This window comes from Gavia stellata, chromosome 7 (assembly GCF_030936135.1).
Source record: "Gavia stellata isolate bGavSte3 chromosome 7, bGavSte3.hap2, whole genome shotgun sequence".
Lineage (NCBI taxonomy): Eukaryota > Metazoa > Chordata > Aves > Gaviiformes > Gaviidae > Gavia > Gavia stellata.
In genome coordinates this window covers 50,441,232-50,467,422 of record NC_082600.1, presented here as the reverse complement: position 1 = coordinate 50,467,422, position 26,191 = coordinate 50,441,232, and the positions used below count along the sequence as shown (strand labels likewise).

The window sequence follows — 26,191 nt, the reverse complement described above, 5'->3', positions numbered from 1 at the left end:
GACGGCAGGGTCATGGCCTTTGACAGATGTGGAGTTGTTGTCGTTGGCAATCAATACCTCCCCTGCTCAAAGTGTGAGGAGCAGCCAGCCTGCCTCTGTTACGATCTCAGGTGGAGCGGGTCTTTGCAGCCGAGCGGCCATGCTGTAAATGCAGCTCTACCTCCTGCCCGGTCTGTCTGGCCATGTTCTGGTCTGGGGCAGGAGCCTCAGTTCACATCTGGGGGGTTTGGGCAGCTGGGTGCAGGCTTTCTGTCCTGGCTTTGGGTGAGACGTGCTGTGCCGTAGGTTTCAGCCACTCTGTTTTAGTGTCTTGGAGGCTGCACCCCCACGAGCCAGCCCCGTTCAAGAGCAAACGTGTGCAGGTCCGTGCATCTGGACTCTGCTCTCCTCGCCTGTCCTCTTGCAGTGTGGAGGAAGGTTACTTTAATAAAGTGAGAAGCCTCTTCCATGGCTTAGTCTGCTCCTCTCTGGTTATGCCCAGGGATGATCTCCAGGGACTCCACTCTGCAGGGACCTCTCTCCCCATGTCTCTGGCTTCTTGGTCCTTTGCTTTCTTTCAGGAGATGCAGCTGAACCAAGGCGTCTGGTCCATGCGAGCGGCAAGTCAGGGGGAAATAGGAGTTACCGGCAGGGCTGAGAAGCTCTGTGGGGTTGGGAGGAGGCTCAGACCATTTGAGGGCAGCGCAAAGCCCGATGTGCAGGGAGCCAGGGCTCACACGTGCCTCAGACTGACCTGCAGCAGTGGGGCAGGACAGGGGTCCCTCTGAGCCCCCCTCATACAAATGCCTGCTGCTGGAGAAGGTCCAGCTCAGTCGCTTGCCCCGTGCCTGGCACACTCACCTCCCAGGATTACCAGAGCCCTCAGCACTGCTGGTGCCCAGGGAAACCCCCAGCACCTCGGCCCTTGCTGGTGCCCCCTCCACAGCAGGACCCTCCCCAGGCCTGGTGTTCCACCCAGTCAGGGGCTTGACTCCCTCTTCCAGCTCCAGCCCCACCTCTGTCAAGGAACGTGACTGTGGCAAGGCAGGAGCACGTGTTTGAGCAATCTTTGCAGACTCTTCAGTTAGGAACACAGGGATGGTGGGACCCCTGGGACAGGGGACCAGAGGCTTACATGGGCTCGCAGCGGGGCCAGGGTGCCCAGCAGCCTGAGGGACGAAACCGCATCTCTGCTGGTGGGCTCCCTGTGTAGAGCTGCCCCTGCCCCACGCAGATGTGCCCAGGCCCGCCGGGGCTGGGGAGCAGCACCAGTGGGGCCTGTGTTAGTGGGCAGGGGTCCGATGGGCCAGCCAGAGCCCTCTGCTACACTCTGTCCCTCTGCTCAGCCCCTGAGCCATAGCTGACCCTTTAAGATCCCCCCGACATTCCCTACTTGTCCCCCAGTGCCCCCCTTCTGCCCCCTGACCACACCCCTCTAAACTGCTGTGCCTCCCTTGGTTCTCCCCACCCATCCTCCAGTGCCCCCTACTCCCCCCAGTGCCCCCCTTTTCCCCTGATACCCCCCCACTCTGTCCCTGGGCAAGTGCTGTGGGGGGGCCCAGCATGGCAGGACACCGGGGAGGGCAAAGCCTGCTGTGGTGGTATGGTCAGGGCTCTCCTGGGCTGTTCCCTGCGCCAGCCCTTGCTGGTGCCAGAGGTGGTCGTGCCATGGTGGGAGGGGTGGCAAGGGGATCCCCATGGGCAGTGGGAGGGCACGGCCCCAGGACCCCATGGGGAGACCCCTGCTCTGGGGTCTGTCCCAGCATGACTGCGTTGTGCCCAGCCCACGAAGATCCGGGAGGGGCCATGCAGCTGGCAGCCCCCAGCCTCGGTGTCACCCACATGTGGTCCCGCCAAGCACAAGGGTGCCATCGGTGGAAAAAAGATACACTGCCCTTTAGGCATCTTGTGCTGAGCTTTATTTAATTAACTCCTTGGTGCTGGCTGGGGACAGGTATCGTGGAGAGACTCCTCTAGCACCTGCTTCACTCGCGGGTCCTTGTTGTGCTGCAGTCTCAAGAGAGCTGGAAGGACACAGGCAGTGCTGTGGGGACCTGGTCCTGGCCAGGCGCTCCCCTGTCTGCTCCGCTCCAGGGATCTTCCCACAAAAAAAGACATCCCAAGGAGCCGGATCTCACTAAAACCCTCTGAACCCTTCCTTCCCCACCCCCTGCCTTACCTCAGCAAAGAAGGCTGTAGCTGTCACCCGCAGCTTAACTGAGCAGGAATCCAGCCATGGCAAGAGGGTCTGCTTCAGACAGGGTGATAGAAGCCCAGCCTGGACCAGGACGCTGCGCAAGGGAGCACAAGCGAGGGACACACAGTTACCCAGGAAGGCCACAGGCCAGGTTGCCAAAATTCACGTACACCGATGCAGACACTATTCGTCAGCTCAGGACGGCTTCCCAGGCACACTGGAAGGGTCCTGCAGGCGTTTCCCTGGGCACAGCCCCGCAGGAGGCAGCCACGTGCATCCCTGGGGCTCTTACCTGGTCAGGAGACGCACCCCATCAGAATGGCTCAGGGGGTCTTCAAGGTGAGCCCACGCTGCCCGATTCATGAGCAGCCGCATCCACTTCTCTGCCATGCATTTGCCTAGCACCAACTCTAAAGCCATAAGGAAAACCCTGGCAAAAGAAACAAAACACAAAACCAGTCAAAACACAGTCAAACTAAACAAGAAAAAATCAAAACAGCAGCAACACCACAAAACCAAAGAAAGATCAAATCACTGCAGCTTAGGGGAAGATTTCTCTTTAGCAGAGCTAAATACCCCGGGAATGATGCTTCGTAGACTGCAGCTAACGACACTGGCATTTTCATCATGCCCCAAACCCACTGAAGCAGAAGAAACTCCACGCCCCTGGACTGACTCCATGCTAGAGAACCAAGGCAACACCTAATACCTCTTCCCACCAGCATTTTGTGAAGAATGATGCCATTGCCCGCAAGAGTCACACTCCCCCCCCCGGTGGGGGTCCGCTGAGGGAGTGCAACGCTATCATGCATGCAAGGGTATGCAGAAGGCAAGATGACAGCCGTCCACAGCACGAGCTGCCTCAGACCTTCCTGCCTGGGAGCTGGAGTTTCCCCATGAAGGAGCAGAAGTACACCCAACCACGACAACCGGTTTGCACAACTAGGAAGCGGGGCAGGCGAAGCACTCCCTCAGCCCCACAAAGGCACGTGCCTTGGCGAGGGGAACCGAAGCCAGCCCCTCCATCTGCCCCTTCGGCTCCTTACCTGCACGGCTTCTCCTCAAGCACCTGGCCCTTGAGGAACAGTTGTCTCCAGCCTTCTCCCAGGGGGGAAAGCAGCCTCTCCTCGCCCAGGGTTTCGCTGGCCCACCTCAGGAGGCTGGGAAGGAGGTGGGGAAGCAGCTGCCTGAGCTCCTCCGTGCTCCTCAGGGCAAGCACCACTTCAGAGATGGCACGGGTGATCTGCAGAGAAACGTGACCAAGAAGCCCCTCTTCAGGCAAGGCCTTTTCCCACCAGCCTGGTTCCCCTGCCTGCCTGGGGCAGGGGGGTTACTGTCCGCAATTGTCACTTCTGCAACAGCCTTGTGGCTCAGGAGCAAAGGCTGTCCCAGCTCCCCACACTGCTTGAGGCTGGCCCAGCACAGCGCCCTGGGAGTCTCCAGGGGCATCTGCAAAGGGCACCTGACTCCCTCATGCCGAAGTAGGAGTTACAAAGCAGATGCAAAGCTGCAGAAACGTGTCTACTGTTGAACGTACCATCAAAGTCTCCAGAGCAGTCTGACGGTTGTGCTGCTCACAAGGGGAGGAGTTGGTCCCCAGGCAGTTGTTTCCTGCTCTGTTTAGTTTCTCCACTAAGCACCTCAGGACCTGAATCCCAATGGTGCTTCTCCCCAGGCTCCTCCACAGCTCCACCGTGTCACTGCAAGGGAACAGATGTTCACCCCTGAACCCCTATCTTCGCAGTCCTGCAGTGCCCTCAAACCTTCTCCTCGTCCGCAATGGGGCTTACAATGCCCCACTCACGGCAGAGACACAAGCACGCAGTCTTGCAACACTCAAGACAGCCCAGGCAGAAAAAAGACATGCTTCTTAACTGGACCACCCCAGTGCACGCAAGCTGCGGGGTCTCTGTTTGACTACAGTGGGGAAGTGGCTGGTGCACGTACCTGTCCATGGGCAGACCTTTCCGGAGGAGACTGCTGACGACGGGCTCCTGGTGAAAGTGGGCGAGGAGAAACACGGCCCGGAGCAGGAAGGGCCTGTGGGTGCTCTGCCGCATGTAGGTGCAAAGGGTCTTCAGGATTTTTGGCACCTGAATGGAAATGGAGGAGAAAGAAGGGCTCGGTGCATCCTTTACCCCCTCCTGCGGGGCCCAGACACAGTCATTCAGCACAGGAGCAGTGCAGACCTAGAGTCCAGACCTAGCTTGAAACCTCACCCCTTCCACCCTGCCTGGCCCTGGCTCACGTCTGGAGCTGGGTGTGCTCTTGGCAATTGTGCGCACGTACGCACACATGCACGCGCTCACACGCACAGACTCAGTCACTGCACGTGCCTGGGCCCAACCGTACGAGCAGCTGCATGCCCTTGTGCACACAGAGGACACGGGCACGTTTCACACCCAACGCTTGAAGAACTCTCCCCACATGTGTGTAGCGATGCAAGAGCAAAACCAAACACGCTCTTTGAGACCCTGAAGTCGCCTTGCAGGGCCTCTGCAAGGGCACCTGACTCCTTCAGCAGCCCCTTGGCTCGACACACAGGTGGCATTTCTTGAGCCTGTGCCAACTGCACAGGGTGTCGTTAAACAGCCAACAGGAGCAAAGACAAAGTCAAATGGGAAAAAGGTCTCCTTTACCTCCTGGACTATTTCCTTCCTGCATTCCACCAGGAAGATGAACACCCACTTCCATAGTGGCTTCACACACGTGGGTGTGACGTGCAGCAAGCTGTGCAGGACCGCAGTCAGAAAGTCTGTAGCCTGCGCTGGAGGGATGCACTTGCAAACAGCCTGGAGAGAAGTCAGGAACAAGAGAGACCATGTCACAGCTCTGCTCCAGCAATTCAGAATGGAAAGGAAACTTGACAGAACTGTTAGTTCGGCAGTCATGCAGGGGGCAATCACTTTTTCCTCCTGCTGTGCATACAGTGCTGTTCACATCTGATGCAGCTACCCGATTGGGAAGTGTCGCCCCCCATGTTGTTTGCTTATTATGTACCAAATTTGTATTCTGACAAGAGCAATCACACACGCACACATATACGGTATATACTCCCGCATGCCTAAAGGACAGTCTTGTCTCAAAGCCTCCTGCTACTTGCTAACAACAGCCATCCTGGACAGCTTGCTCTGGAGACAGCGAGACACTCTGGAGGGGAGCAGGGAGATGTGCAGGAGCCCAGGAGCTGGGCCCCCACCCCGCTCTTTTGGGGCCAGTTACCTTTGCTATTTTGGCACAGGTCTGCACGGTGTCTGGGCTGTTCAGCTCCTCACCAAGGCACCTGATCTCATCTGCCTGAGGCACCACCTCCATGGTCCTGGCTGGAACAAACACCAGGAGAAAAGGGGAGTCACGCCCACAGAAACCCAACCTCTGGCCCTAGATACTGCTAAAGGAGAACGCAGGGGGTGGCAGTGAAAGCCACAGGGAAACCCAGGGCCCTCCTGAACTCGGTGCAGCAGGATTTCCTGAGCCCGATAAATGGCTGACAAATCCCGGGCTGGAAAGAGCCCTCTTCCTCCTTGAACCATTTGTTGGGGCTTCAGGGTTTCAGCAGCTACTGGCCTCTGATCCCAGCAGCTGTGTCCCCTATTCCCACACAGGCCACCATCGTCTCTGGGAGGCAGGAAACCTCCCTGTGACTGCCTCAGCACAGGCAGACCCTGCTGCCTGAAGAGGAAACGGTCCAAACACAACCCTTTGCGGCACGCCCCGGGCCTGCAGTTCAGATCCCTCTTCCCTGCCCAGTTTGCTCTGGGCAGCAAATTGGTTTCCTCTCTTGTGCTCAGCAGGAGATTTCTTCCCTGGCGGCGATGAGTTTGGATAGTTTGCCTGGGGAGCTGCCTGTCTCTCCAGGCTCAAGGCAGGGAGCAAGGGGGAAGGCACCCTCTGGAATGTCAGGGGCCTCATCTGAGCGAGTTGTCTGACCACCCTCTGTCTCTCCTGGAACATGGAGGGGGGCAGACATGGAGGGGGACAGTCCCCAGCATTGGTGGCAATGTCCTGCTCTCAGACAGCAGTGGGGGATGGCCCTGACCAACCGCACACATGCGCTGCGGAGGTGGGACTCAGCGACCCTCTCCCAGGGATCCTTCCTGACATGTCCAGGGAGGCAGAGGGCTAACAGGGTGGGGGCACAAAACCAGCCAAGCACGTTGCCTCCCCCTTCCCTCCTGGGGACAGGGCCTGGCCCTGCAGGATCCCAGTGGTGCCAGGCTGGGAAGGGAGGGAGGATCAGGCTGAGCAAGGCTGGGAAGCGCCCACTCTCCTTACCTTGCATTTGGAGAAGGTAGCCAAGGCAGACCCATGCCCTCTGGCGGGATGTGGCCAGGCAGTCGCTGGTCAGAGTCGCCAGCAATCCCACCAGGGAGCCGAACCGCTTGCAAGGACGTCCTCTCTGCAGGGGAGAGCAGCAGGAAAAGGGTCGCAGGCAGCCCCAGCACCCACTCCCCTCTATCGCCCATCCTGCTCCCTGAGCAGCGACTGGGCAGAGGGGCAGGCAGAAGGGCTGCCCCGTAATCCCTGGAGCCCCAAAACCCAGCACCCAGTTGGGCAGGGCTCCCTTCTGGGGCCATGAATGGTGGGAAAAGGGCGCCAGGGCACGCGAGGGGGCTCTACTCACCATGAGCTCGAATCGCTCCTTGCAAGCTCCCAGCACGTGCGTGCAAACCTGCAGGGCTCTCTCCCGCTCCCATTCTTCGGCTGAGGTGAGCCAGCCCTTCAGGACCTGAGGCAGGGTGCATCTCTCTCACAACAGGCATCTTTCTCTCCCTGAGATCCCTCTCCAACTCCCTCCTTCTCTGGCCCCTTCCCAGTGCCATCCCCAGCCCCACCGAGCACTGGCACTGCTGCCTCCACCGCCTCGCTCCCTCCAGCCGCCTCTGCCCTGAGCCCGCTGTTGCTACCCTGCCAGCGTCTCCCCACTCCAGCCTTCCTCCAGGCTGCTCTCAGCCAGCTCAGGGCTGGCTCTGGGCTTTCCTTCCATCAGGGCCCACTGCTCTGCCTGGCCTGAGGATGCAGTGGCCGGGCGCTCCCGTCTCCCAGCTCAGCCCCTGGCCCCGGCCAGACGCACAGCCTCAGAGCAAGGAGCCAAAGCCCCACGTTCCTGCAGGAAAGGTATCCACCTCCTAACACCCTCTAAGGCCTCCACTCTCTGCCCCTGCAACACTTTCCCTCTTGCCGCACGGCTACTCACATGGACCACGTCATCAAAGCAGGCAGAGGTCACCTCTGCCTCCAGAAAGGTTTCTAGGAGATGGCCCAGATCTTCCACGCATCTCCTGTGCAGGTCCTGGTCCTCGGAAGGACAGGACAAGACAGTCTGGCAGCACACTGACAGCAGCTTGCGATTTTCCTTCCGCCTCAGAGGTGGCCTCAGCTTGCTGGCCAGAGGAAAAAGGAAGAGAAAACAGAAAGGAGATTTACTGTCTCCAGAGTAGCTCAAACCACACCTGGGTTCCTCCTAATCGAGGGCCCCAAATCCAACACCCCCACCCACGCCAGCGAGCACTGCCTTCAGCGCCAGCAATTCCTGCCTCCTTCAGGCAGCAGGCAAACCCCTGCCCCCAGGTTAAGGAACCCCGGGGGCTCCCTTCCTGTGGGAGACACCCGACATGGGGGACACCCTCCCACTCCACAGCCCCAGCAGCTCCCGGCCCCATGCTCAAGGCCACTGGGGCTGCCCCAGCCAGCTGGGATGGGGCACACTGGGAGTCCCCACAGCCCGGGGAACAGACCTCACCTCAACTCCTCCAGGGCCTGGAACACTCCATACACCAGGGAGTCCCAGGGCTCCCCCTTGATGCAGTCCTGCAAGTCCCAGAGAGAGAAGCACAGAGTTGGCAGGGGCACGGGACGGCCCTCCCGCCTCCCCTGGGGGGACACGTTCTGCTGCCAGGCCTGGGCAGACACTGCCCCGTCACCCCCACACATCCCCAAAGGCACCGCAGAAGGGCCCCTGCTCCCCAACCACAGCCACCCAGCACCAGCACTCAAGAGCCCCACCAGCTCTGGACACAGCTCCAGGAGCTCACGTGAAGCCCAGAGACCATCGTGCCTCTGGGGTAAGGAGTCCGATGGCACAGCCCTAAACTCCCCCGTGCGACCGCCCCGGCTACGGGCACTCACCAGCAAGGTCCACGTTGCCTCCTGCTTTAAGGACAGCTCAAAGCTGCCACAGTTGCCCACAACCCGGATGGCACAGCTGACCTCGGTGATGCTCTGCACCAGGGCGAGCTTGAGCTGCAAGTCCTGAGGCCAAAGACAGCAAAGCACCCCTTCAACTCTTTGAAGGGCTGAGCTGAGAGGTGGAAGAAGAGCATGGGCAGGGGAAACCCATGGGGGGCTGGATCTGGACGTTGAGGACAAACCCTTCCTTGGGAGATCTTTAGAAAGAGACTGACCATCTCGGTACACCCCAGCCCCAAGGGGCTGGAGCTGGGACACCCTGCCCTGGCACATCCCTGCCCTGCGCGCCCCATGCTCCTACCCTCTGTTTAGCTCTGGAGAGCCGCAGGATGTTGCCCACGATTTCTTTATCCACGCGGGTGAGCAGCTGCTCCTTGGGGGCACGCAGCGCAATGCCGCTGTAGGTGCGCATGAGAGCAGCACGAATGGCCTGGGCGCTCTCCATCTTCTGCCACCGCTGGACCTGTGTCAACAGAGATGCCCCGAGAGGTCAGCCCCGGGACTTTGGCAGGCTCCTGCAGCAGGCCCTGCCCCGCACCCTCACCAGCTCCTTGTTTCCCTGGGCACCTCCCAGCAGCTCCCCAAGCCACTCCTCGAGCTGCGAGTTCCAGGGCCAGAAGTTGTTCCCATCCCACAGCTTGGGATCTCGCATGGGGATGGGGACGAGGGGCAGCCAGCACCACACACTGCTGGCTCTTTTACCACTGATTTGAGAGGTCGAGGAGCTGCCTGGAACCTTTCTGTGGAAAGGTATCTGACATAGCCTGCCACGGTCCTGCTCAGACACGCAGCCCGTGCGCGTCAGGGGTGCAGATGAGCCCACTCTGCTCACCTCCCCAGGCCAGGCTGCACCGCTCTCTCTGTAGGGCCCTGCCCTGCCCTGAAAGGCTTCCCCACAGCCCCCAGGTGGGGAGCAGAGCCAGCGAGACTTCACCAGGCTCCTGCTCTTGGCCCTCAGCTTTGGGGAAGGGTCAGAGTGTCGCACCGTGCCCACCCCCTTGTCGCCAGCTCCTGCTGAAGTTAAGTCAGGGGCAAGGTGGCTGCAAGCAAGCAACCGCTGCAGCTGCCCCAGGTGGCTCTGATCCACCCGGTGTCAAACCCCCTCCTCTCCAAAGACACCTCAGGGGCCCCAATGCCAGGACGTTCCCTCTGAAACACAGGTCTCGGGTAGCTCTTACACGAATGCTTATCTAAAGGCAGCTGCCACAATTTGGCTGCTGCAGGTGTAGAAGTGAAAGGCGGCCAAAAAAGGAAAGCCAAACAGGGAAACCCTGCCTCCTTTACCTTCCAGCCCATGGAAGTCCGATAAAACCAGCTTCTGGTGAAAGCAGCGGAGAACATGGTCACCGTGTCCAAGACCAGATGGAAGTGGCTCTCAGCCGTGTGGGACACAACAGAAATCATTCCCTGCAACCACAGAGAAACAGGGAGTTGGCTCCAGCCCAGGCACTCGGCCATGGCCAGCAACAATGGCCAGGCAGGACATTGCAGCAAGGGGGAAATGGCAGCAAGGGGGAAATCGAGGTCTGGAGCAGCCCTGCCTCTCCCCTAGGAACAGGCAGGGGATGCGCAGGACATGAACATCACCTCACCTGGGCTTCAGACAGCTGCACAAAGCTTGTCTCCTGCAGGAACCTCAGCACCTGCCCTTGGACGTGTCTGAGATCCTGACAAGCTGCCAGCACTGTCCCAAGGGCCTTGTACAGGAAAAGCTGCAAGAGAAGAGGCCACGTCCGAGATGTGCTCATGGCCCGACCTGTCAGGAAAGGTCTGGCCCCAGACAGACCCGACCACCCCTGGTGGTAGCCAGCCACTGGAGTAGCCCAGGGAGGCGCATTTTGGGGGCAAGAGAAGGGGAAGCAATGAAAACCGCCTGCGTGGGCAGAGCCCCAGCCCTGGCGCGGGGCAGGAGACACACCTTCTCCCAGGAGCCGGGGGCAGAGCTGCCCAGCTGCTGGCTCAGCTCCTGGCTCAGGCCCATGGTCCAGGCCCTGTCCTCGATGGGCTCCAGCGACGCTCGCAGGAACTGTGGGGAACAGAGAGGAAGCGAGTGTTCCCCTGCCCTTGGCCAGGATGCTTTCTACGCTCGCATGTCCCGGGACACTGCTGAGGGGAGCTACTGGGAATGGCAGACTCTTCCCCTGCCCCACCCAGCCCTCTTTTCACCAGCCTCCCTCTTCTCCTAACACCTCAGGCGAGAGCCCCCCGGCATGCCAGACATAGAGGAGGAGGCAGTGCTAAGGCGTGTGCCACAGCGATAGAGGGCATTAGCCATCAGCCGTGGCACGTGCGCAGACAGCAGCTCCTCTGAGCGGGCAGGCACCTACTGCGGGGGGAGGCACAGGGCACTCAGGAGGTGCCCCCACCTCCTGCTGCCTACACAGGCAGCCCCGAGCTTCCTCCCACAACTTTGTCTGTTCCCTCTTCTCCCCCTCTATTTGTGACACCCCCCAAGGATGCTGTACCTTGAGCACACGATGCTCCCACTCTGCAGAGTCCAGGGACCTCTCGGTTTTCCCTAGAAAGCAAGAGGAAGCAAAAGCCCTCGCTGCTATTTAAGCTCACACCAAAGACAAGCCCTGTGGTCTCCTTTGCGGTCAGACCTCCCAACATTCCCAGGCCATCACACTAGAAAGGGCCTACAAGCACCTACACCAAAGCCCTTGTGAGGCCAAAGACACAGGAGGGATCCCAGGAACATTTGTCAGGGCCACAGATTCAAGCTAGGCAAGGACGTGCTGTCCACGGCAGATCCCCACTGCTTCACTGCAGCTCCCAGAACAACTCCGACCACTGCGTGCGAGCGTGCATTGGCAACACACATTTTCTCCTTAATGACCCACCACTTTCTGCCCATTTGCAGCTTTTCTCCCAGGCTATTGCCAAGGACAGCTGCTGCAAACCTGGTCTGGCCTGGCAACTTGGTTCTCCAAAACCAGGGGCAGCACCCCCTCCAGGAGCACCAGTCCTGTCCCTTCCCCAAACACCGTCCCGGCCAGGACATGGGGGTGCCGCCAAGACCTGCCCTCCAAAAGGACATCAACAGCCCCATCCATCCCCTGGGCCAAATCGACACTGGGGGACAGCTGCCCCCAGCCTCAGCTTTGGCTCCCTGGAAGGGGAAAGGCTGCAGAGCAAATGCTGGGGAACTGGGGACAATTCTCCTCCGTCACGCTGGGAAGCTGCATTTTCCTGACCCCCTTCCCTCCCCCCAGCCTCTCCCTCCCCACCCGCACTTTACCTTCCAAGTACTGCAGCAGGAGGGGGATCTCGGTAGTCCACACCACCCCCAAGGCTCGGTGTATCCTGCCATGCAGGGCCTGCAGCAGTTGCAAGGCAGCGACGGCATGTTCACCGCTCTTGTGAGGAGCTGCTGCCACCACCTAGGAGAGGGCAGGAGAGAAGGGTCACTCCTGCCACCAGAGCTGCAGTTTTTCCCGGGAGGGAGGGAGGGAGGGAGGGATGGAGGGAGCTCGATGCCGCTCCTGCACCCGGGGTGCTGCTAGCCCCAAGAAAGGAGTGGCATACCCAACGGGCCCAGGCAGTCTCAGGCACACTGCCTCCTCCTTGGGGGATCCCGGCACGGGCCTCAACAGCATCTCTGCCCTGGGCTCCCCCACCACCCCTGGCCAGAAAAGCTCTTTCCCCCGGGCCCCACTACTCACCAGCAGTCGAGCCAGCAGGGCCTGGGGAGCCGGCAGCTGGGCTGTGGGGAGGAAGAAAGGCTGGGTGAGCCAACGAGCCCCTGCCATGCCCTGCCCATCGCGCCTCCAATGCTCCGCACAGGGCTGAGGGCTGAGAGCAGCTGTGCTGCCACGGCGCTGACCCGGGAGAAATCCCCAGGGCTGCCCAGCACGGGACGAAGGCAGCTCCAGCATGGCCAGGAACAAGCCCCGGCTCGCCAGGAGAGTGCTGCGAGCAGGAGAAGCAGGCCTCTGCGCTGGGCAAGGGGCAATGCAGGGCAGAGCCCCTCGTGCCCAGCAGCAGAGCCTGGCTCTGCTCTTTGGTTCTCCCAGGCTTCTGCTGAGGGCTGGCAGGGTGCATGTAGACACAGACTGGCCAAGCCCCTGGCTGAACCCATTAGCTTCTACCTTGCTCCTGGGAGTCCACGGCGTCAGGCTCCTCCTCGTCTTCTTCACACCCTGCACTCTCCCGTCTCTCAACTAGGGCTCGGAGACAGCGGGAGAGCGGGATCAGCATGCCGCTGTACTGGGCTGGCACCACATACTGCAGCAGCCTCGGCCACAGGAGCTGCAGAGAAGAACCAGACAATTCACCACATCAGCATTTCTATTCAGCTCAAAGACAAAAATGACAGTCTGCTTTTCCCTGAGCCTTGTGTGCTTCAGCACATGTGAGGGGAGAGGTTCACAGCATGGGGAAGCACGAGGAAAAATGCCCTGAAGGCAAGAAGTGGCCACAGCAGCAGGGCACAGGGCGACTTACTTTGGTCATCCCTCTCAGAGAGACGTCCAGCGAGCCCAGGATGTCCACACACAGGGCTCGAAGAGCTCCTTCCTCCGGTGTTACCCAGGCAAAAAGGCCTCCTGCCACCTGTAAGACAGAGTTGGCAAAACCCATGTTACTCTCAGCTCCCGACCGACAAGGCTCAGGCATGGCCCCACCAGTGCTCCTGCGCCAACCTCCCAGGAGCACTGACCTCCAGAAGGAGGACAAGGACGGCCAGACCCAGCTCGGGAACCACTTCCCAGACCCTGGGAAGGACTAGGAAGCCTGGGAGCAGAAAGAGACACCGCTTGTCTGCACGGTCCCCCAGGACCCAAATGCTGCTGTCGTGCCATGGTGAGGAACGTGCCCTTCAGCAGGGCTGTGTTTGATGCCAGCCCTGGCAGCAGCACGCCCAGCCCGACAGATGTGGAGGAGAACCTGGCTCTTTCCTTTGTCCTGCTCCCAAAGCAGAGCCTCCCCAAGCCCTGGAGCAAAGCAACACCCACAGATCCCCTGGTTGGAGGGAGGCTCTAGCCAGAGGGAAGATCCTCAGCAAGTCAGCAAAAGGCTCAGCCATGCCCATCCTTCATCTCCTGAGCACCCAGCTGGAAACACTCACCAAAGGGACTGCCAGACGGCCTGTCCCCTTGGCAGAAGGGATGTGCGTCCCCAGACTGCTATTGGATGGGCAGGGCATGCTTTTGAGGGCCAGAGTATGAGAACACCACAGAAAGATCCTCTAGCCAGGCCCATCTGGCTGCAGTGGCTGTGTTTTGCTGATTGTCTGTGAGCACTTAAGGATGGAGGATGTCCTGTCCCTAGAAGACCCCTCCCTTTGCAAGGCAGCTTTGCTGAAGGTGTCTGTGGGCACAGCTCAGCCTGTGGGGTGCGCAGGCAGCCCCACAGTCCCAGGTGGCACGCCCGGGTGCAAACCCTCATCATTCACGGACGTCTCCACCAACATCAGCACACACACACATGAGGAACAGCCATTTGCAGGTCATTCCAATGGCAGCGCCGGCGCTGATGGCCCTGCAGCGTGGAGCTCTCCATGCTCAAGGATGCCTGCAGGAGCTCTCAGCACAGGCCAGGCACTGCTGGAAGCCCCAGGTGTCTCGCTCTGCCCTTACCAGTCTGCCTGAGGTCCGGCTGAACTCGTTGAAGATGTGCCCCACCACATCCCATGCCCAGCAGCTCTGGGAGCCGGAGCTGAGCAGCTCCCGGATGAACTCCAGAACTGCCCTCCGCACCTGCCAGGGGAGAGCGTGGTTACGGTCCTCCTGTTCAAAACCCAAAGGGAAGCCGCCTTTGCTTGGGGGCAGCCTTTGTGGCTCGCGGAGAGATGACAAGCGCACGGCAGAAGCTTTCGCTACTGCCATCAGGGCTGGGCTTTAGCACCAGGCTGGATGGGCATTTGCCCCACAGAGCACAGCGACCTCCCCGCTCCACTCTGCCAGCTCTCCCCGGGGAAGAGCCATCACCCACCGCCTGGGCAATGCACTGGCACTTCCCCAGGCACCCCAGCTCTGCCCTGAGGAAAAGGCTTCCTCTGCCTCCCCTGGTGGCACTGTCCCTTCCCAAACCAGCTCACCTGGGCACTGGGGTCGTTGCACACTGACCCCATGGCCTCCACCACCTGGGGCAGCTTCTCTCTCACTGCAGGTGCTGGAAGAGATATGGAGAGGTGTGCATTGAGGCAGAGCCCCAACGGCAGAAGCTTCCAAGTTTTTCGCACACCAAGGGGACAGAAAAGGGGGGCCTGACTCTGACTTCACAGGAGGCAGCGGCGTAGCCAGAGCGACTCCATTTCTAGAGGCACAGCTGTTTTATAGGGACTGAAAGCTATGGTAATATGGTAACACAGAGCACGTGAGAAATGACTTGGGTACAAGCAGCTCCTGTGCACCAGCCCACCCGCCCACCCACGAGCCTGCCCGTGTTACTGAGCTTGGAGCATCATCCCTGGTGTGCCACCATTTCTAACTGCCGGAGGAGAGCTCGAGCCCTGTCGCAGGGTGTCAGCTCGGCTGGGGGACCCGCTCTTTGCAGCTCCTTTTGGGTGCAGGTGCACCACTTCCAGCCCATTCCTGCTCTCAGCCCAGCAGCCCCAACCCCTGCCTTCTGTCCCTGCCCATGGCACTGACCGTCAGAGTGGGCCAGCGCTCCCAGCAGGCCCAGGGCTGCCACGCGACCGGCCTTGCTCCCACCGCTCTCCGGGGAGTGCAGAAACATGCCCGTCTCCTCAGGGCATATTCGTGCTGCAGGGAAGAAATCGCATTCTGCACTAGCAGGCAGCTGCCTCTGACTGCCGAGGACAGGGAGAGAGCCGCCACAGCACGACGGGGGATTGCCCAGTCTCCTCTCCTTACCCTGCAGCGCGATGCAGCGGGGAAGTTCTGCCTTAGGGGCCAGGCCAGGCTCTTTGGTCACGTCAGGGAGCTGTGGGAACAAGGTCTGTTTTAAAGAAATCTGCATCAGCATTGAGGGGGACTGAAAAGAAAGGGTGCTCTCTGCCCTCCTCTCCCAGAGTCCTGCTGCGACTTGGCTGAGAGGGAAATCACTGTGGGAACAGGGCTGCCCCTCAGGCCCATTCCGAACAGCCAGGATCAGGCCTCCTGCAGCCTTAAGGAACCTACGTGGCACCTGTCTCACAAATCCTGGCGTGTTCCTGGCCTGCAGGAAGGTCTGTGAGACAACGGGGGAGGAAGAGGAGGCTAAAGCTACCTAAAGGCACATCTGGGAGAAGGGGAGTCCCTAACACCAGCTCCCAGGGAAAACCACAAACCTTCCTGGATGGGGCTTCTTGTTTGCCCTCCCCTCAGAGCAGCATCGGCAGGGTCTCTTTCCTCTGAACAGAGCCCGCTGTTGACAACTCCGTTTCCTGGCACTTCCCACTCATCAGACCTCAGCCCTCACTGGACGGGACTGGACACGGCCCCGGGCATTAGGGCAAAGCTCTTCCCACACACAGAGCCCTAGGGAGATGGCAATGCCTCCCTTCCTGAGAAGACGAGCCCCGGGGACTCTTGCCTCCCTTCTGGCCCCTCCCCTCTTTTCTCTTTTCTTGCCCAAAGAGTGTGGGGAATTCTCAGGCCTCCTCTGCTCTCCCCCTCCCTGTTCCTTCTCTAAGGCCTTCACAGCTCCTCCTGGCACCCCACAGCTCCCCAGTGCCTCGTGGCACTCGCGCAGACCCACCCCAGCAGCCACGCCGGGCCCTGCGCAACACCTCACCTTGTTGACCCGGGAGGTGTCTCGGACCTCCTGAGATTGGTGCAGCAGCCAGAGGAGCTGCTCCCAGGCATGCTCGCGGTGCTGCTCCTCACGCAGCAGGACCTCCATCATGGCAGCCACCGCCCTGAGCACAGCCTGCTTGTCCTGAAGAGGGAAGGGAGAGGCTCTGCTTGGAGGGCTGAAGGTCTGCCTAGCACTCAGCATCGCCTGCACACCAGTCTGCCCTTCCCACTGGGAGGGGTTTCCCTTTCCCTTCTGCCCTGCAGCAGAAGGGCTCACTCCAGAGGAGAGAGAGCAGTTCCCCACGCTCGCACCCCAGCCCTCCCTGCAGAAAGGCCCCAGGACTCGGCTGCTTCCTGCCAGAGAGCCTCCAGCCCCAGGCACAGTGACAGCAGGCTCCCGGCCTGGGATGCTGTCTCATTCAGACCGCTCCCTCCCCTCACCCCTCTGCTCGCACCCCACCAGCCACAGACAGACCCACCAACGTGGACATCCCCGCTGTGGCCCCAGGCGTGGAAAGCAGCACTTCTTACCTCTTCTTCCTCGCAGCCCAGCCAATTTACCAGCGCGTAACGGAAGACTGGGTAAATGTCTTCACAGAGCTGCGCTTCCCCGTTGCGAGGGAAGGGGCATTGCTCCCGGCTGCTGAAGTATGTATTGACCCCTTTTGACCATTGCTCCAGAACTGCACCAGGAGAAAGGGAAGGGCAGCACGTGACAGTCTGCAGCAGGGACGGAACCTTGCACCCTCACCCAAGCCTGCTCTAAGGATGGTCCCAGGCTCGGCAGGGCTCAGCCCAGGACCAGATCTGCATCTGAGGCCAAGCTGTGCCCTTGAGGTGTCTGGTTTCAAACACCCCACCGTTTCTCTCCTCCTCCCCATCCTTTTCCTCCTCAATGGCCTGTTCCCCTCCAGTATTTCCCAGGGTAAACAGGGGAACAGAAGCCATGGGAAGAGACCCAGGAGTTCCCCTGTGCAGCACCGTCACGTCCTACCCACAGAAACCTCCGGGGCTTCTCCCGCTCCTTCTGCACACTCACAGCGGTTTGGGATCGCCAAGGCCTGACCTCGCTGTGGGCTGACACCTGCCATGTTCCCTCTGAGATCACATGGAGGCATCAAAGGCCACCCCAGCCCCTGACCCTGGGACCCCAGCTAAGGAGCCGACACTCACCACTGCAGACGGCGCGCAGGATCCGGCCACTCCCCACCCGGCTCAGCATGGCACGCAGGGCAAGCAGCGTCATTCCCACGAAGGGGATGCACCGCAGGGCTGCGGAGAAGGCAGGGACAGAGGGACCGAGAGGGTCAGTGAGAGACACGGGAGACCGGGGTCGATCCCTGGCAAGGCTGGGGCTGCTGGGCCATGCGGGACATGCCAGAGGCTGTGGGGAGGGCTGCCTTCCCCAAGGGGGACACAGGAAAGCCCTTTACAGAAATGGGGAGGACGGTGCGGGGCAGAGACCCTGCGGGTTTGTCTCCAGTGGGTTCCCACCCTCCAGGAACCAGGACTGGGCTAGTAAGGCAGAGCTGCCGGCCAGCCCTGGCACAGAGCAAGGAGGCATGGCGACTTCATAGCCCCCCAGTTCAACACAGAGCCTTCAGGAAGGGGGAGGGTGCTTTCTCCCCGTTATCTCAGACCCCTACCCAAACCAAGAGGCCCAGGGTGCCGTACCGTAGCTGCGGGCCATTTTGCCCAAGGTGAGGAGCACAATCTCATCAGGGACCTTCCCCATGGCCTTCAGGTGGCTCTGGAGCTCAGACATGACAAAGTGGAAGCGGGAGCGGGCCAGAGCCACCAGGACGTCGCTAGCAGCCATCTTCACATCATCTGTCACACCCTGAAAAAGTGCCACAAGTTAAACACTCCCAAGAAAAAGGCTGAGGCACTCGGACAGGCTGAACGCCCCTGTCTCCCCTGCAAGACCCCACGGGGCAGTTCGCTCAGACCGGGCGCCTGCTGCCTCTTGTACCCTGGGGTAGGCGAGCAGCTCCCCGGTGAGACCAGGGAGGCTTTTCCCTAGCACAGCCCTGTGCTGCTGCCTTCTCTCCCTCTCTGCAGAGATGCCAGGAACAAACTGTCACAGACTCAAGGACCCCCTGGGGCCTCTCCACTGGGGCTGCTGGGTTCCCAGGGCTGTTCCTCAAGTGAGCTTGAACCCAGCTCTCGCTCAGTTAGAAACAGCCCCGCGTCCACCTCTCTGCACTACTCTCTGCATCTCCTCTTCAAATGCCCTATAAGGAGGAGTCCCCTTCAGACCTCCACTGGGTCTGAATAGTTGAGGAACATCTCTGTGCTGCTCTGGATTTCCCCAAAAACCAGGGCCAGAGGCAGGCTGCTTTGGCGGCCTTGAAAGAGAACAAGCTCACCTGGGCTGCTCGCATGTCACTGGACACCTCTGCTATCAGACGGTTCACGACACCGCTCTGCAAACTGCCATCGTCTCCTTGCAAGAAGCTCTCCAGCTCCCGGTATGTCTCCACTCGGTCACCCTGGGGACAGACCACACATGGGAGTGATGGGACTTGCTTTGCCCTCGTTGCCAGGGACCCACGAGAGAGACCTACTGCCCCCCAAATCATCTCTCTGCCATGGGCACGAGGTACGAGCTGCAGGCATCGGTCAGGACAGCCATGGGGAACGGCAAGATCTTCCACGGCACCTCTGACACTACCAGAGAGCCAGACAGGGAGGTTGATTCCACCAGGGTAAAAGGCCATGCGGGAGCCTAGGAAGTCGTTCCTGAGGATGGGGGATGGTGGAGGTCAGACGGACAGTGCCAGGCGAGGAAGGGGAAGATGTGGGAATGAGACCAGTCCCTGAGGAGGGGGAGCCATGAACTCCCTGCACCTTGGGGCACAGTGTCGCTCCCCTCGCACAGGCAGGAGCCCAGGCGCTGGGACAGTTCTGGAACCAAAGCTAAGGTGGGGCCTCGAGCACTTGGGCAAAGGTGCTGGAGAGATGCTGGGATTTATGCCAGAGGCTTTGCCTTGTCCAGGAGAGCACTGCAAGCTCCCAGGGAAAGGAGGGAGGGAGCAGTGGCATTAGTCCAGCTGGAGCGGCAGGATCGGCGCTTGGGGACGAAGCGCCTGCAGGAGGGCAGAGGTGCCATCAGGCGAGATCCCCCTCTGCCACGGCACCTGGGGAAGTCAAGGGCTTGGAGGGGAGCCCTCGAGCCCCCTTGTCTCACCTCATGGTCTTGCAGCCGCTTTAGCAGAGAAGCCCCACTAGCCACAAAGGTAGTGACGGCTTTAGGGACAGCCTTCTTTGCCCTGCCTCCATCCTCAGGATGTGCAGGTCTGGACTGAGAACCAAAGCACGGGCAGAGAGCTGGAAGAAAAGAAAGAAATGGTTTTGCTGGCTGCAGGGCTTTGCACCAGGGAGGGGGGAGGATCTTCCCAGCCTCTCCCAGCACTAACACACTATGCTGGGCTGTACTGGCAAGAGGGCAGTCAGTGGGATGAGGGAAGGGAGTCTTCCCCTCACTGCGGCACTGGGAAGACCGCACTGGGAATACCACACTGGGGGACTGGATCCATTCTGGGCTCCCCAGTGACAGAATGGCAGCAATGCGCTAGAGCGAGTCCAGCACGGGGACCTCGAGCTGGGCGGGACATGGACATGGGACCCTGCAAGGAGGTGCTGGGAGGGCTGGGGCTGGGCAGCCCCGACAAGAGTCGGCTGGGCCAGGTCGTCTTTGAGCAGTCCCCAGCTGCCCCACGGAGGGCAGGGAGAGGATGGAGCCAGAGCCCTCTCGGAGGTGCCTGGCAGCAGGATGAGAGGTGATGGGGACGCAGCCCCCAGCAGGCAGCAGCCCCCAGCCCCCCACCACCGCCTCACCTCTGAGTGCTCTCATCCTCCTCAGGGCAGCAGGATCCCCCAGATGGACGCACTGCTCTCTCTGGGTCCTCCTCCTGTGAACGCCATGAGAAACTGGGGCAGCACCAGCCCCTTGGGAAGATATAGAGCCTGGCCATTGTGACACCCGTGCGGGGCGCAGCGCCTCACAGAGGGCTGCTGTGACACAGGGACACGTGCTGGGGACACGCCGCGGGGCGGGGACCAGACACACAGCACCCTGCGGATCCCCACAGGCCCCGAAATGCAGGATTTCCCCATTCTCCATCACTTGAACTCACTCATGGTCCTCGAACAGTTCTAGCAAGGACTTTCTCCCGAGAGCCCTTCCCAGCCCCGTCCCCGATCCACGTCCCCCTCCAGGGACCCGAGGCCACCGGAGCAGTTTGTGCCACCGCTCACAGCCGCACAGCGTTACTCAGCCATCTGGAAAGCCTCGCTGGCACCCAGGGCCTGAGAGCATCAGGCCACAAGCCTCCAGTAAACACGCACGGCAAAGTTTCTCCCCATTTTCCCATTTTCAGCCCAGAACATCAGCGCTGATGGGGGGCCCCAGCCCAGCCTGTCTGGGCCCTCGGGGCACAGCTGCTCCTGGCCCATCCCGCCCTGCGGGCCGTGCTGGGCCTTCTCAGGGGAAGGCGCGGGCCCTCGCCCTGAGGCCTCGCAGCACGAACAGGCGGAGGGTGCCCAGCCCAGCCCCGGTCGGGCGCCCTCCTGCTCCCTCCCTCAGTGCCAGTGTCACCGAAATCGGGAATGGAACCCCTTCACACTGGTCTATTAAGGAGCAGGCATTACTGCATTCGGCACCGGGTGCGTGGGGGATCTCTCCAGCCAGCATGCACCCCGGGCTGAAATCATGACAGGGATTTAAAACAGGTGACAAAGTTAGTTACGCCTACTGCTCCTACCCCTTAACTAACTATTGGTTAGTACCTTTCTTACTTCATCTTACAGATACAGTTCCAATTCCCTACGCATGCCCAGAGGGGAGGGGGCTTATTTGGGTTGGGGGCGTTTTCTAGCTAGGAGGTGTGGGTTTCACATGACAATGAGGCAGGTCAGCCTTAAAACAGTTTTGGCACTCTATTCTATTTTCCTAGACTTCGACCTTGTGGTAATCCTTACTGTTAGTTAGTGGAGACAGTTTTTAACTGTAATTTTATGTCTACATACCAGGTGCACGCATTACAAAGTATCTTCTTCACATTATTTCCATTCCTTTTACACTACTTTGACCCTGCGTTTCAGGATGTTCTGTAACACCAGCACCAGGCCGAGCCACTGACTGCGGGGGCCTGGGGTTGCGGCCGTCAGCTCCTGCTGAGGCGTAGGAGCCCCCAGGTGTGGGGGGGCCTGGCTCTCAGCCTGCGGAGAAGTGGCCTCACCCTCAGCCTGCGGAGAAGTGGCCTGTGGAGAGGGTCCAGGTCAGGCCGGCGCCCTCCCCTGCCCCATCCCTACTTTCAGGGGCGCAGCGTGATGCTGTGTGGTTACGCACGGGTGGGCCGGGAGCGGCGAGGGGCTTCTGCAAGTAGGTTCCCAAGAGCTCAGTTACTGTGTTGCTCCTCTTCCATACTGCCCCTTCTGCCTTCCGTGCAGCGGATCAGCCTGGGGCTGAGTCAGGTGGGGCGAGACCTTGGCTGTCCCAAACAGGTATTCCCCCCTCGGGGCAAGGTGTCTTGGTGCCAGGCCTCTGCAAAGGGAGGACAGACTCTGGGTTGGAAAGGGCAGAGCCAGCCATCAGAGGGGTCCCTCTCTCTCCAGCCAGGTCCCCCACAAAAAGACAATTCAGGTGCCCAGCAAGCCCCTCTCCGGCGTCAGGGAGGTGCTGGAGAGAAGGGGGGCCCTGCCTCCTTCCCTCGGGCCACCCCTCGGGTTTGCTCGCGGGGGGGGTGCGCGGGGCGAGGAGCCCCAGTTCACGTCCCACGTGTGGAATTCGTGTCTGATTTACTTCATTTAGTTACTGACGGCTGTGGATCCTTCACCGACCTGTGTTTGCGATGCTCATTTAGTGCTGAAAACGGCTTTATAAACGTTTGAAACAGAGATCTCGCCAGCTTGTGTTCTGCTGGCACTGGCACTGGACACGTACGTCTTTGTGTAAGACCACCACCCCCAAAAAAAAAACCCACTCCCCCCTGAACCTGAAGTCCAGTTCTGGACCCCTTCTGTGCCTTCTAGCGGGGAGTCATTTCCTTTCAGGTGATGCGGGTCCAGACGTATATCCTGTGTCACTTCAACTGTTGAGCGCACAGACTTCTTGTAAACCTCAGCTACTCAGGTCACATCCTCTGCCGGTGCCGGAATAAGAATTTCAGGTAAGACGGATTGATGTCTGCGTGCTGCGGGGATTGTATTTGGGAGATCACAGATGGTCTTCAGCTTTGAGGATCAAATGTAACCGTGATTCTAAACGAGAAGTAGAAATACCTTGTATATATTTGTACTGAACAATAGACTACAACACAGATCCTGAACACGTGAAAGGGAATATTAGAAGTTATCGTCTCGTCTGACCATGAGGAAAATGTTTGTAGTACTTGCGTTACAAAGAGGAGAGCTGCTGATGCCTCTGCTGAGGGAAAGCGGGGGGAACACAACTCGATGTTCTAGACAAGTCAAATTGTTTTGGTCTGAATGCGACAATACGGATAATCGTGTTACTCAAAGCATTTGATAGATTTTTCTAAATAGGCTCGAGGCCTTGTAACTGTCCTGTGCTCTCACTGATTCACTTACTCTGAATCTTTGAGAATTGAGTGGCTTTAGGTTGTACAGTATTTGAACAAATATTACTGCCTAAGACTAGATTAATCTGAGAAGCTGTGCTTACCTGAAACATGTCATTAAAGAGTTTTAAAGAACCCTTTGCTTCCTGCCTGATGAAGAATGTCTGCTTTTGCTTTTTTATCAAAGTGTTTCTAAATACTTCACCATTTTCCATGGGAGATCATAGTGACGTGTGCAGAAGAAAATGACTTGTTATGGCTGACCTGCAACTCTAAATGTACTCCTGGTAGAGGCCACTATGGTAGAGCACAAGTTAGAGCTGAACACTAAAGTGGATTTCTTGTCACTTTGTCACTTGCAGCTTCCTGCGCTACCATGGCCATTTACAACACTGCAGTGGTTACCAGCAGGGGCATCACCACAGAACAGTGGTGCACACCGCTCCTTTCTGAGGAAGGTTGATGTTGTGAACGTAGGGGAGCGATTTAACCACTTACTTCTATTGGTAAATTCCTATGTCTAGCAGAAATTCTTTTATTTCCTACAGTTAGGGAAAAAAATCCTCCCACCTTATACTCGTTACATAGGTAGCATAACTGAAAAAAATTTGCATCCTCCTGTTCATAAAGCTACTGTGAAAACTCAGTTCAGTTAACAGCATTTCTCAAATGCAATTTTTGTACACTTACTATGTGTATTTACAGTGGAATTCCTCTTGGAAAAGTGTGCAAGGTAAATATGCAGTAGAAGGCAACAGTGCTTTAATGAAGAGGAAAAGTTAATGTCTGGGGGAAGGAAAAGTGTGTAGGAAGAGGGGAGTCCCTGTGGTTCTTAGGTGCCGCTCAGAGCTTCGGTGAATACCTTCTCCATCTTCTGCTGTGTGGATGCTATTATCCCTGAATTCACGGGTTGTATGGATTTCCTATCTTGTGACAGATGAGTGAAGGCAGCAAATTCTGTGCCTGAGCCTTAGTCCCTGTGCATACAGGTATTGTAAATACTCTGATTTTCTAAAATAATCAAAATATGATCATATAGAAAGGTTAAATTTGATTAACAAATAAAATAATAAAATACAAAGGCATAAGTTAGGATTGTTAAGTTAGAAACAATAACCATAGGAACCTCACCAGGGAGTCGCTGTTCCATACTAAGGAACTAACAGTAACGAGATGGAACGATGAAGAATTGAATAGAAAAGTTTCATCTGAGTCCTGTGACAATGTGACCTGATATGCACCAGTGATGCTGCTTGGAAAGTTCCTTACCTTTCCCACCTTGATTCGAATATCAAGAATGCCAATCAATCAATATTAATAGAAATAACCATTGATTGTTTTAAGGATGGATATTGGTAGAATGGTATAATCCAGAGAGCGATTAATAAAAAATAAATTATACATATTCTGTATGAAGGTAACTAGGTATGATTTATCTGTGATTTAATCATAAACTAACTGTTGAACAATGTAGCATCGTGAATAGGTAGAATTTGCTTGTCAAGACAATGATAAGTTGTAGGCCTGGTCAGTAAACCGAGGAAAACTTAAGAAGATTCCAAGAATGGAATTTTACAACCAACCTGAGCATGCGCAAAGATTGGGTTCAACTAAAGGACACCATGAGGAAGACTATGGACGACCACCAGAGGACCTTAGACGACCACCTGTGTACCTGGAGGCGCATGCGTCACGAGCATTTACATATATTAATGAGTTCTCAGAAATGGTATGAGTATGTTAATTGTTTCTTGGAAATGTGATGAATATGTATACTTTGATTGTATATAACTTTTGTAGCAGAGAAACTAAGCACGCACACGAGGTGGAGCGATCCCCTGTGTGTCCAACGCTGCAATAAAGAAGTGTCTGCTCACCTACGTACAGTGTGTAGGTGAGTTTTTATATTACAGATTTGTAACACAGGGAACAGTGAAGTTGTAAAAGAATGGGAAGGGGTGGGGGGAGCTATCTGCCTAGATCATCTCTGCCTAAAAAACCAGAAATTTTAACTAAGTCATAAGTAGGTTTTGACACAAGTTTTGTTTAAAAGAGAAGTAATTGAGCAAGCAAGACAGTAAGAATTACCTTCTTTGTAAGGTGTTGATGAAAGGTTGGGTGGAGCCAGACAAACTCCACTATTTCATCTGTTGGATAGCATTGCCCTCATCTGACCTAGGCACAGATCTCAAGTTTGGGACACGGAGAATTCGTGGTTTGATGGTCACAGTGGCATCTCATTGGGCACACGGAGACTGCATGCCTCTCGGCCGGGTTAAACGAGGCCTTCTGGACTTCTGTTAAATGCCAGGAAGACTGATACTCTCCTGGCAGTGCAGAAAGGAGAAGTGGCAAGCTTCTGGAAGATTGCATTGGGTTAAAGATGAGGTCACTTGCATCTTTAATGCAGTGTGGATGCGGCAGAGCAGGTGGCCTGTGTGTCCACAGACCGGCTGGAGCCTTTTTCTCTGGCTGAGTGCTTACGCTTGGAGCTGAAATGAGGTGTTCTCCGGGTCCTGATGGTTCCTTATGCCCTGACACAGTGCCCCCTCCAGCTCTGCCTGTGCCTGATAGCTCAGCTGAGACGGTCTATTTTATATAGCTTTGCTACAAGAAAACACTCACACATGTTTAACATTTTTAACATGCTTTACTGAACTTGTGATTATAAAGGCAATTTACAATAAAGCGATTAAACAAACAGTAAGTTAAAACACCACACATTTATACAAAGTATTTCAAAGGGCTCAAATGACTATCAGGTTCCAACTCATTAAAACAACATCAATCTTCAAAGTGTATCCACACCTATACTTAGCATTGTAACACTTTTGAAGACTCCCAACAACGATTAAGAGCACTACACGAGACAGGCATGAATGATGTGCTTGAAGCTTCCTGGGAAATACGGGTTTTACCTCTAAATTGAATTGACTCTTTGGACAACAAATTGTAAACACTAGCAGCCTTTCTGGAGTACATGAGTGATACCCTTAGTGGGAACCAGTCTCCACGTCCCTCACTTAACACTGTAGTTTCACAAATGTTTCAGGTTAATGCTGCCTAAAGACATACCCCACCTTTCTCCGGCCATCTGTTCCCATGCGCATCTCCTGCTACCCTTGAGCCAGTGCAAAGCACTTGTACGTTTGCTCAGTGAACCAGCCAGGGAAACTGATTGAGCTTCAAGCTAATTCAGCAAACAAACATGGCAGAGCGCTAGCTGTAATTCTCCTTGATTTCCCTGGTCATGTTCGCTGTGCAGATGTGCTGGCACCAGAAAGACATCCGCACAGGGGAGAGACACAGTGCCTGGGAGCAAGAGGACTATTTCTGTAGGCAGCAGTACTGTTAAAAACACCAGTTAAAACCATCTTGTGGAACTACAGCGTTCAGCTTTTTCATTTTGAAACAAGAAACGTGTTTTTGAAACAATTTATAGTGCCAATCAAATAGTCAGGAGCAAAATGGTGGACTACCAGAATAGACAATAACTTTTTACGATCTCTCTCATCCCTCTTTCTCTCTGCCTCAGCCAGCCGGTGCCCAGGGATGGAGTG

At 57.4% G+C, this 26,191-nt stretch overlaps 1 protein-coding gene across 1 annotated transcript; it reads right to left on the bottom strand.

Annotated features, from left to right (window-relative positions):
* Positions 1 to 8,291: 8,291 nt before the first annotated feature.
* LOC132317347 (maestro heat-like repeat-containing protein family member 2B) lies at positions 8,292 to 18,467 on the bottom strand (the record flags this gene model as incomplete). Its single annotated transcript, XM_059819932.1, has 19 exons — positions 8,292 to 8,326; positions 8,702 to 8,828; positions 9,650 to 9,772; positions 9,958 to 10,077; positions 10,284 to 10,391; positions 10,831 to 10,883; positions 11,607 to 11,748; positions 12,031 to 12,071; positions 12,457 to 12,616; positions 12,812 to 12,919; positions 13,945 to 14,064; positions 14,406 to 14,479; positions 14,959 to 15,072; positions 15,184 to 15,253; positions 16,046 to 16,189; positions 16,579 to 16,730; positions 17,221 to 17,319; positions 17,722 to 17,887; positions 18,417 to 18,467. Coding segments are annotated over 19 exons (2,007 nt in total), but the record flags the coding sequence as incomplete, so codon positions are not given.
* Between the last annotated feature and the right edge of the window lie 7,724 nt (positions 18,468 to 26,191).